The 11,968-nt window shown below is 39.7% G+C and overlaps 1 protein-coding gene across 1 annotated transcript in view; it reads right to left on the reverse strand.

Moving 5' to 3' along the window:
- LOC119649925 (collagen alpha-1(I) chain-like) overlaps nt 1-8,767 on the reverse strand; it is a 109,389-nt gene extending 100,622 nt beyond the window's left edge. Inside the window, exon 1 of the mRNA XM_038052332.1 lies at nt 8,393-8,767. Within this exon, the coding sequence (XP_037908260.1) occupies nt 8,393-8,419 (27 nt within the window). The 5' untranslated portion in view covers nt 8,420-8,767. The remainder of the gene's footprint in view (nt 1-8,392) is intronic.
- Nucleotides 8,768-11,968: the final 3,201 nt, after the last annotated feature.

The raw sequence follows: 11,968 nt of genomic DNA on the forward strand, positions 1-11,968 counted from the left end.
GGCATGAGGCTGGAGTCCTGCTGAAGGTATAACCCCGAAAAAATAACAAAATAAGCGCATATGGTCCCTCGTAAAGTTTTTGAGTTTACCAGTCTTAGAAACCCTGCAAAACCTTGTATTCGTCGTTGAACAGAGTATTTTCACGAGTCTCCCACAATACAGTGCACAAAAAACTTGACGTTTTTATAGACAACTTTATAGGCTTATTCGTATCTTATCTTCCTCAACCAGACCTGTCGCCCTCTAGGCAATTGTTCCGTTCGATGGTGACCCAACTTCACCAATATTTGGGTTTCTGCAGTGTGTATCATTTCAACTTTTAGTTGAATTTTATTCTGTAGAAATGATTCAACAGCACTTCAAGAAGACTACATACTGGAGACTCACTTCCCGGCGCATTGCTTGAATTTATATGATGGAGTAAAAGCATTGCACATGTTCGACGGTCTTCAACCACTTACGAGTAATGGATTTCACGCATCTTTTTGACGATGTTAGTATATCTGATGTTTCGGATGGGGAAATCTTCTTCTTTTTCTTCAGCCTTTGTCCCGTTCACAAGCGGGATCGGCTCGTCGTGATTGGCTTCGGATGGGGAAATATATACAAGAAAACTATCTAGACGTCATCGTCGCACCCGGCAGATAGCTATTTCGTACCTAACTTTCCAATAACATTCTGTACCGCCTAGAGTCAGGATTTACTCCTCCTGTATGTAGTCTTCTTACAGTACTTCTTCAAAACTGTGCTGATCTATCGCTTTCGGTAAATAGCTCGAAGTTCTCCCCACTTTGGGCGTGGGCAGTCTCCTTCCTAAAATTTTCTAATGACTACTGTAAACATAGGCTCCACGAAAGTGGTGAGATATGTTATGACCCGCTGAATGTTAGTCGGACAACTGGAACCACTTTTTCGATACTTATTCATATCATTTTGGTTGGTTAGTACCATGGCCAACTGTACAAAACCTAACACTGAACTGTGCTTTCTTGGAGCAGGAGCAGCAGTACATATACGTCACCTACTAAAGCTAACATAAAACTTCCTCACCCAATTTGAACTTTTTTGACGACCAGATGTTCATGTTGAATTTGAGCTTGTTTCGTACCTGTTGCTAATACCCCCAACATGTCTGAACCGGACCGACCAACACCCTTTGCATGCGTTCGCAAAATATTTATACATTATTAGAACCATAGAGAACTAGGGCCCTTTTATATTACCAAAACTTCCATCCAATTTCGGGAAAGTATGTATTCCAAGCCTCGAGAAAATTCCAGGCCCGAATGAAGGTACCAATTTCTCTCCCGTCTCCGCCCTTGACGCTACAATTCCAGAATCCAGCTTCTATAAGTCCGCTTGCCTTTCGTGGTTTTCAATCTGATCATTAATATGAACCACGATATCAGCCCGCGAAGTTAAACAATCCTTGGGAGAAGAACCTATTCCGACCCATGAGCTCCCCGTACATATCTTAAAGTTTTACCATTTTATGATAACTAAACTACAATTCTTCATCCAGATAGGGAGCGATATTCAGGTATGATAACTTTTAAAATTAAAGACGTGGCAGACCCTTCCTCAGATAGAGCGATGGCATCGGTCAGGATTTTTGGTAATTATGGAGCCATAATATCGTAAGGTTGATGGCACTGGGAAAGAATTGATAGAAGCTACGGATAACTACGATACAGATTTCTTTTAGCTAAACGGCATGAGATCAAATTTTTCTCATCTCCGTCTCCTTATTCATTTTTTTTTAATCCCAGTGCTTTTCTATCCCTCTTTTTACTGAGATTCCTGAGTTGTACTTAAAAAATTTATTTTGATTTCAGCTTTATTTTTTCGGTTCATTTTGATTTTGATTTTTAAACCCTATCCTTATCTTCCTCGCAACCACGAGTAAAATCCTGATTTACAACTCTATATTTTAGGCCGAGAGTTTCCAAGGTAGAGTGAGGGCCCCAGAGGCCTTTGGTCAATGTCAGCAGTAAAAACGAGGTATCAAGCAAGAACGTTATCCGCTCAAAGAGGGGGGGACCAAAAATTTGACCCCTACCAAAATCGTGGAAAAATATAAACAGGGAGCCAGATGCCAACACGTTTTAAGAGGTCCATTGCCGTCTCATACTGATATGGTTTAGGTCGCTGCGACACTCACAGTGTAAATTTAATAGAGAGTGATCAAAACTGTTGTCAATAAAACTGGCTTATGCAACGGTCAAAAGCGCCATATGTGGCAAACTCCTGTGATGACAAAATGGAATTAAGATGGTCAAAGCCCATCCTTAGTGGGCGGCGACGACTAGGGGAGAGTTGTCCCAAAAACCTAAAAACACAGCGAAATTGACCATGAAGATCGGCCCGTAACTACTGAAGCTCGCTCCAAGTGCTTCGTCGACACGTGCTTGCACACATTTCTTCTAGCCAGGCCCGGTAATGTGAAGGGGATGGGTCCTTTGAAAGCTTCGATTCCTCACGCATCATTTGACAAAAATTTGCATGTCCTTTCCGAAGCATGGGTCCCAATAAATAAACAGTGGCATCCTCGAATAAAACGGCCTGAGGACGCCAAGGTAGTGAGAGAACCTCGAAGGCTGTGCCTTACAATACATCCTAGGCAGGGAAAACATTGATGGGGGATGTGATTCGATGTGAATCCTCCTTTTTGTTCACGGCACTCGGGTCCGGAGTTTTACGGTTCTACGCGCGCTCTAGACCCGGTATTTTTTTTTCTATTTTCATTCTAAGTAGGTCTGGTAGGCCCGCGTGAATCTCCTTTTTGTTAATTTTTCAGAATCCGCCGCGGACCCACGCATCGGAAAGGACCTTTGATTTTTTGCAAAATGACACGTGCGGAATTGAAGAGCCTGGCTGACACTGAGGTGTACAAGCACGTGTTAGCGGAGCACTTCGACCACTTAAAATGGTATTCACGCTATCCTATTCACATATGTCATTATACTCCTTAAGATATTCTTTTAGGGGTTTGTTCATTTTATTATGAAACTGAAAGGATAACTGCCAAACCATAAAATTAAGGGGCGCTCTGCGAATCATTAGGCAAGTCTAAAGAAGCAAACTTTTTCAACTTTGGTTTCGCCATTTTACCTGAAAAAGGATTTACTCCGCCTTATAAATAGCGGAAACTATCATCCACATCCGCATAAGCAAGCTTAGTTTTTTGTTATGTCTTTTAGGATAACTTCTTTTACGTCATGCAATGCTTCATCAATCTTTCAGGTTTCTAGGAGTAATTGACACACTTTCTAGTTAAATAGAAGTTACGAGGGATGAAATGATGCACGATTGGGAAGGATAGGGGTAGGCAGCCTATGTATTATACTCTTTCACCTAGTTCACCGGTTGTCTGCTACTTATTTTGGTATTTAGCTAGAGCTTGCTCAATCTTATACAAAAGCTAAAAATCGTATCACACACCAGACCTCGTACACACAAATGTCCTCAAAGGGGTATGTGTACAGAATGGCCCTCGAAACCAATCAATCAGCAACAAAAATTAAGCGTTAATGAAGGTTTCGGGAAGATTTCATTACACCGAGAAGAACCCAAGGAGAACAAAGTCCTTCTCTTTTCATTTGAAAAACAAAGAAATGATCACTCATTCTTCTGACCCTTATCAGAAGGTTGTAGAACTTCTCAGAAACTGCTTTATATGCGCAAGTTTGTGAAGTAATTGTCCAATTTTCTTCAAAGAAGAATTTACATGGTCTTGGCTTTTTAGTCGACGTCTTCGGATTAGCAATCTCCCTCTACGCAAAGAGGAAAGGCTACCCGGCTTTCTTAGACCTAACCTAACCCCAACAAGAAAGGATACCTTAGACCTGAGGATGAGTTCGGAGGACGTATACCCTGAACTCATTTCTGTCGACCCCTTTTGTCTAAGTTCTCAGCTGATCAGACAGCTTCCTATGCACAAAGCCGCAGATTCAATGAAAAAATTCCGCCCAGGTATCTTCATCTGTCACTTCACAAAGCTCGGAAACTTCATATAAACTGCAGGATCGTCTCTTCCTTGTATTGGGTACATAGATAAAACTACCACTCTAACTTCATCCATGTGACAATTTATCCATTGAAAAATCTTGCCAGGATTTTCGTATCCCGAAACCAACTGGCTTAATATGACACTATATTAAAGTAACGTCAGTAAGTCGAATGAGTGACTCTAGCGTTCCAGTTCTTTGCATAACACTTCATTGCCCTGTCCAGAGATCCTCTCTGAGAAAGCGCAAGTCATATATCTCTGATTACTTTGGACACATGAAAAGATAGAACAATATGAAGTAGGAAAACATGCAAAGTTTACAAAACCACTGACTAATAGACAACAGCACATCTGGTAGCAGAACTATGGTACAGTTGACCTGGTACCCAGCTCTCAAGAAAAATATTTAGAAAATAATTTTTGGATCATGGGTAATCAGTTTATTGAACTTAGAAAAGATGAAAAACATACTCTCAATCTGATTTTTTGGTGTCATATCCAAACCATAGTGTCCTTAATCTCTGGCATGTATATTACGCACTGTCAAAAGCAGACCAAATAACTCAGATCCTACAAAGATCTTTTCTTTATCCGACAATACCAGACTGATAACGAAGGTTCAGTAGACTCTGTAAGAATTTCAATTGCTGAGAAAATATACCAAAAGTTTTTGAAATTTGGTATTTCATCCATTGTGATTGGAGGTCAGAATTCTTTATACCAGATGACTTGTGGTTAGGCAGGCGCAACATCCATAGAAAAACCTGTATTGTCTCCATATAGTTAAACATTTTACAGCAGCCACCATGAATAATTATTTTCTCGAAAAGGAAGTAAGCATAGTGTAAGCACGAATGGCGCCCTTTGATACATGAAAGGTTTTTGCAATATAATTAAAACAAATTGAATGACGGATTGGCGCTGTAGGTACAAAAGGCTTTTTTGATTTTTTTATGTACGAATTTTGGATGCTCAACTGTTCCCTTTATATTAGGTTCGTATTGTATATATAGGCTTTGGTAGTCAAATTCATAATTTTTCAACCCAATTCAAAACGGGAAAGCCGTTGATTGAAAAAGTGAATCAGGTGACCCAAGTAACGCCTGATCGAAATACCAAAGGGGAGAAACCGGGGAAGAGACTGCGCAAAAAACTGAACGACTCAACAGGCAGCAAGCCCCGAAAAGACCCAAAAAGGCGGAGCATATTAGAACTACGAATAAAGTTGCCAGCGAAACTGTTGACAAATTCTTGAGTCAAATCGGAAAATCGTTAAAACAGGAAGCCGACATAAGGGCTAGCAGGCCGAAGATCACTATTATCTGCAAAGATATAGATGAAATCACGACGAAGGGGGAGGTTCGCAAAGCGTTGGAGAAGCAGTTCGATCTTGCCTGACTATAACAATCAGCGGTGAAATCGATGAGGAAAGCCTACGATGGGACACAAACCGCCATCATCAGCATACCAATAAAGACAGCACTCAAATTGTTAGCAGCAGTAAGAGTGAGAATAGGCTGGGTTATGTGTCGTCTTAGGGAATAGGTGGCGCTGAAGCGATGCTGTCCGGCTTCAGTCAAATTTTGAAAGCATGCGCTAGTCCAAATGACAGGTCAAAGCAATGCAGGGGATGCGGAGTGAAGGCCATAAAAACAAGGACTGCGGAGCTAGCCCAAATTGCCTAATGTGTAAAGGGAAGTAAGGTGTGGATCATCGACACATTGCAGGCAGCAGCAGGTGCCCGGAATACAGGAGAGCCTTTAACACAGCTTCCCGCATTCCGACTTGTTTTTTATGATTTTCACCATGGCATTTTTTGAGAATAGCCCCTTAATTTAGTGACCCTTTTCTGACCCTCTCACCGCACTCTGTTAAAATTGCGTCAACGTTAAGAGCCTATTTGGAAAGTACTAATCGAAACCTTTGATGTGATACCCCACGTGGCTATATTCCGTGAACAAAATGCACCCCTCCCTTCTTTCGTATGTATGGCGACCCTCCTGCCTTAAGTTGAACATAGAATGATGTCTTTCATTGCATATGTGTGGGTTCACAGCTGCAATCTTTCCACTAGATTTCGTATTAATAGGTATATCCGTTTCTGAGAATAGTATGTGTGAGGATAGACAGATAGACGGTGACAGTGCTTTCCACAAAATCTTAAAATTTAGAGCTATATACCCTTGCTGCTACCATTGTGTGCTTGATCACAAGTACTTTTTGTGTGTTGTGAATGGGAGAACTAAATAGTTTTGAAAGCATCAAACTTTTTTCTTAAATTGGCAACCTTCCCAATGTCAGCAGTCTTAAAATTAGCCAGATACTGATATAGAGAAAAACCCTAAAAAATCCTTAGGGCATATAAAGTATTCAAATTCCAGGTACAGATTGAATATGCGGTGTTAATGGTGGGGACCAAATGCAGGTCCCAAACTTTTTAATAAGCTACATATCAAGCCAATGAAAGAATGACGTGAATTCTTGCAAGACTATCCCAATAGCAAATGATCAGAACTCAGAATGTTGACCTATGCTATCCACACAATTATATTATACAATCAATTTTATATATATATATATATATGTATGAAAATAATCTGTAATAAAACCCTTAGGAAGTTGCATCATTATGGAATTATTTTTGTTTTTTTTTTGTAATTTTATTATTTTAAGTATGGCTCAATTTAAATTTCCCAAAAAAAAGGTATTTTCTCCTTTTAAATTTCAATTCTTTAACGGTGATGTCACTCAACATGCAAAACCACTTGTCTTTCCGCGAATCTGTGGATATTAATAAACAACAAAAAGGGAAAGTGGTTTGTATTTGTCGTTTACTTGTTCCTAATATACTTGATTCTTACAAATAAGGAGCAATAACACAGTTCCATAAAATATTGTCTTGGGTGCATTCCCAATTTAATGAATGCATTCATAAATATGAAAAATAAATACATATATGCATTTATGGTCAAAAGAAATGCAAAAAGTCCATCTTAACCGGAACTGATTCAATAGAATTAGGTTGAGATTCTGATCTTTAAATTCAGAAGTGATATTTTGAGTTGATTGTTAGGCTCATAACTATGAGCAGCGGACAATTACATGCACTTTGATTAAGCACATTGAGAACATAGAAGTATCTCAAATTCAAAGCACAATACGTTAGTATCAACTTTCACTTTCTGTCTAGAAAAACAAATTTGAAATCATCCACATTCTCTCCTTCAATCAACAATATTGTTGCTTACCACATCTAAGCTCGCCTTGCATCGATATGTCCAAGACTTTTCATTAATATGCAAAAATTCATAAAGCCTTCAAAGGAGCTACAAATTGCTCACGTCTCAATTATCGGTTCAGATCGAATCACTTAAGATACAAAAACCATCCATAAATATGTACATGACAATATGAGCGGATTGACGTTAGCAAGCATCATCAAGAGTTAACCTCACCTCCTAAAAGTACTATGAACTCGTCATTGGAAAGTCATCTTACTATTGACCAGTCTCCCATTCATCGTAGGCTCAGATTCAAAGTGCAAATAAAAAACCCACCAAGATATTTGCGAGTATTTAGATAATCGAATATGCAAATTGTTGCGTAATGTTGATAATGTTTATTTCAAGCTCACATGGGGAATATATAGGAAAATGAATTGTTTTTATATATATCATTTATGGGGGAAATGTTGATTGGATGCATGCGTCTCAGGAATGAATTAATTATGCACGAGATTGAATGGATAGTTTTGTTAATTTCTTAAAATAGATATAACAATTTTAGGGTTCATAAATGAGGGCAGGACTAAGGTAATATATCTAGCTTTGTTGGAATAACCAGTTCTGGATGCAATTCCAGAACTCCCCAATCTAACTCATTGTAAGCCTGAACGAAGCAAGGGAATATGTAAAAAGGGCCTTATTAGGCGAAAGGATCTAAAATTTTTCAAGGATCTCATTGTGATGCGCATGATCATCCATTTCTATCAAATGCTTCACATTATTTATTTCATTAAAAATCAGCATCATTGATATCCACTCTAAATTGGTTAATTATGTGTCCTTTTCTGAATGAAAGTCCTCAAAAGATAGTCCTGATTTAAAATTATTTCACTAAATTCACGTAAACTATTTTTGTTTGATCAGCAAATCGATGTTATATCCTCGAATGTATTTTGCACTATTCGGTGAAATTTATCTATTCCTGGTTTGACATTTCAGCACATTTTTAATTTAATTTATTTTAATTTTTAATAATAAGAACTGTCCTTTCATTCAAATAAATTCAATAAAAAATCGCCAGATTCCAAAAAAATCACCAAAAATTATTCACATCCATCCTAACTACGAAATCAGGTTAAAATTTCCAAAAATCACTCACCATGCACAAAACGGCATGAATCCGCATTTTAAAGATAGTTTGATCGCTTTTGTCACTTAATCACAGCCGTTACTCCAACTAAGTAATTACTCGAAAAAATAAAAAATTTGAAAATAGTCACTCTTGATCACTTAATCCTTTTTGATCCAACCAATCACAACGAATATCAGTCCACCACTGACGGACGTCGAAAAAAGTATAGTCCAAATCTAAATCCGTCCGGTATCCTTTCAACCCGGTATCCCAGCAAGAATTACTTAATATTATTTACTCCACAGAAGTAACTAAAAAAGCGACCGTTTCATTTCGGCCGATCTTAAGCAACTGAAGACGAAGTTTGCAAAAGTTTTCAATTTAAATGGCGATCCGTGAGGCCTACTAAACTATCTTTATTGCTAATCCTCTCCTATATATGAGATACAACATTCGAAACAAAAAATCAGTTAGCAAGACTGTCTCTGTATCTTTTTGATATGGCTAATAACCTTACACCTATGCAGCAAGACCGCTTTGATTCGATATGACTGGTGTACAGTATCTGTATGTGATAGATTCTCATTCATACGGGGTATGGGTAGAAAAACCCGAAAATAAATAAATAAATGACATTAAAAATGTTGTCAATGATCAGTGATGATCACCAGCATCATATTCTTCTAAAACGCTACCACTCACGACAATCCGCCAAACGAGCAAACTACTACAAGTGAACAGAGCGCCACAGATACTCTCGATCATTTTCTCATTTCCACCAACAGCCTCCTCGCCCAGTCTGTGCAAAATCTTATATTTTTTGTCTACCACAACCACCTTTCCAGGTGAATCCACGCGTTTTCAGATGATCTTTTCTCAGTTCAAATTTTTGTCGCCCCCAAACAAGACGCACATCTTGCCTGAGAAACAAAGTTAAGATACACTACCAAGTCATAAGATACAATTGTGGACGTGATTGTTGACACTAAAACGTTTCAGTGGAACATCTTTTCAGATGACATGGGGGAGGGAGGATGAAGATTCAAACATGTTTCAATGCATTTTATTCAAATTATCTTCGAAGAGCAATGAAATCTTGATGGTTTTCAAATTTTACGAAAATTATGCTAAACACTCAATTTTATATGTTGGAATTTGGAGTTAAGTCAGTTGTCGTCCATTTCCGATTTAATAACGTTATTATCTGAAGGTTACTTGCATTGCGGGGTATTTCGTGTAGAGCTATTTGCCAATTTCAGTTATTTAGAGTTACTTTCAAGATAAATTCAAATTTTACTGATATTTAAAGCACAAGTGTTAACCCACAATATAAAAATAGATACATAGATACCGTCAGTTAGAGGCCTCTTTATAAGCAAAGAAATGGTGAAATCTGTACACTATTTCACCGTAATCCAGAACCGCTGGGAGACCATTGTCAAGCGTTATAGCTCGGTGGACAGTGTCTTCATTCCTTTGTTAGAAAGTGTGGTTTGTATCCGCAAATTGTTTAAAGATTTTTCCCTTGGATAGCTTCTGATAGCGAGACCTGTTACACTTTTCCAGGCATATATTTTGAGCCCTCAGTCCCCTATGTTTCCCCAACATATAAACCCCCTAATATGAGAAATAAGGCTAGTTTCAAAAAGTACTAATCAAGCCCTTTCATATGATACCCCACACGACCATATTCTGGGAAAAAAATTTACGCCCCCTGTTGCATGCATTGGTCGCTCAAAACCTCCTCGTGCACCCCACTCATGAATCAAAGGTCCAAGTGACTACAATAAGCAAACCCTATAGAAACCCGAACAATAATGTGTGACATTGGCTGAATTCAGGGACATGTTGGTCAGATTTGTCTTGGACGCAAAAGGACAGAGACCAAAAGTCATCGTCAGTGACTTCAATGCATGGGCAACAGATTGAGGAAGTTCACTGACGAATGCAAACGGGCGTTATTTCTTGGAGACTTTCGCACAGTTAGATAACATATTGTCCAACGACAGCCAGGTTAACACTTACCGGGGTGATCCAAGTCGGCTGTGGATCTGACTTTTATCAATCCTTCACTAACTCACGATATGTCCTGGAACGCCAGTCAACATTGTACCCACAGTGATCACCAGGCAATAGTCGTTGACCTGAAGAGGTTGGAAATCTCCTCGTCCAAGAATGAGGGGAACATCAGGCTTGTCTGCGAAAGCAATTGACGAGCAAACATCCGTAGATCTGTGGTTGGGAAAGGACACTATACCAGCACACCCTCGGAAGGAGTTTTCCACATCACGGAATGTATCGCAACGGCATGCGACACATAGATGCCTAGACATTATACTTTCCCCAGTTGAAGGACCAATTGCTGGTGGAAAAGTGAATTGTCTGATCTTCTATCGACGTCCATCGGGCCAAAGAGCAGGTTGACCAGGAAGAGAAGCAGCGATCTTACAAGGAGGTAGACATCTTCAGAAGAGTCTGGCCTGAGCAGGGAGCGGTTTTTATCCAATAAAATCACCCTTAAATATTACATCACGGGCGGAGTTAGCTTACTTCAGCTTGGTCTCTTTCCGTCTACCCGCGGGGTTTGTAAACGCGCCTTCCTCATTTCTTCTGTTTTTCGCAATTATCGTGGATTACTGCGATCATGGAATTGATCGCATCCTAGCCCCCCTGGCTACCATTCCCCAGACAAAATTTTCCGGTGATAACACTTCACCTAGAGTTTCCTCTAGGTTCCTCCTTTCTTCCACGAACCTAGGACATTGGAAGAATACGTGCTTTAGGTCCTCTGGGACCCCGTCGCAATTTGGACAATTAGGTGTCCAATTTTTTGGATAGCTAAAGGTCGTTGCCGAAAGGTTAGCTCCTATCCGAGGTGTTATTGACCTTTCGGTAGCAGTAGAGTTTCAAAATTTACTAGTTGCTAGTCCACAAATTTCTATTCCTCTTAGTCGCCACTTACAACAAGCATGGAAGAGCTCCAACTCACAGGCCATACGGTGCTTTAATTCCCTTTAGGAGATCCGTGGGTTTGACGTCGAAACATACGAGGGCCAATTCCCCAGGGTGCTTCTCAATTTATGTGTCGCTAAGGTCAGGAAAGGCCTAAGAAAGCGTAAAGCTTAAAGTTGCCATATATAGCCAGATTCCCAGAAAACCAGTGGATCGCCTCTGGTTGCCGAACATCTTCCTGAATAAGAGCAATATCGTCCATTTCTTACAGCTTGAAAGTGGACAGTGCCTGGAAGCACTGCAATCTACTAAAGTGCGATTTGAAGTCAGAAACCCAAAAGGGAAAATTTTCCGCTCCACAAAATCACGGGACGAGCTTTTCATCATCATCATCAACTGCGCAAAAAGCGGTGTCCGTTCTAGGCCTGCCTTAATAAGTAATATCAGACATCCCGGTTTTGCGCCACGAATTCGATATCCCTATGCCTACGTCATCGCTCCATCTCAGGCAGGGTGCACCTCGTCTTCTTTTCCTACCATAGTTATTGCCCTTATACACTTTCCAGGTTCTATCATCTCATCCATACGTAACTCATTGAGCCTGATTTTATCCACAACCTGACGTCGTGATATCGCTCATAGATTTCATCC

The sequence above is a fragment of the Hermetia illucens genome, chromosome 2 (assembly GCF_905115235.1).
Source record: "Hermetia illucens chromosome 2, iHerIll2.2.curated.20191125, whole genome shotgun sequence".
Taxonomy (NCBI): Eukaryota; Metazoa; Arthropoda; class Insecta; order Diptera; family Stratiomyidae; genus Hermetia; species Hermetia illucens.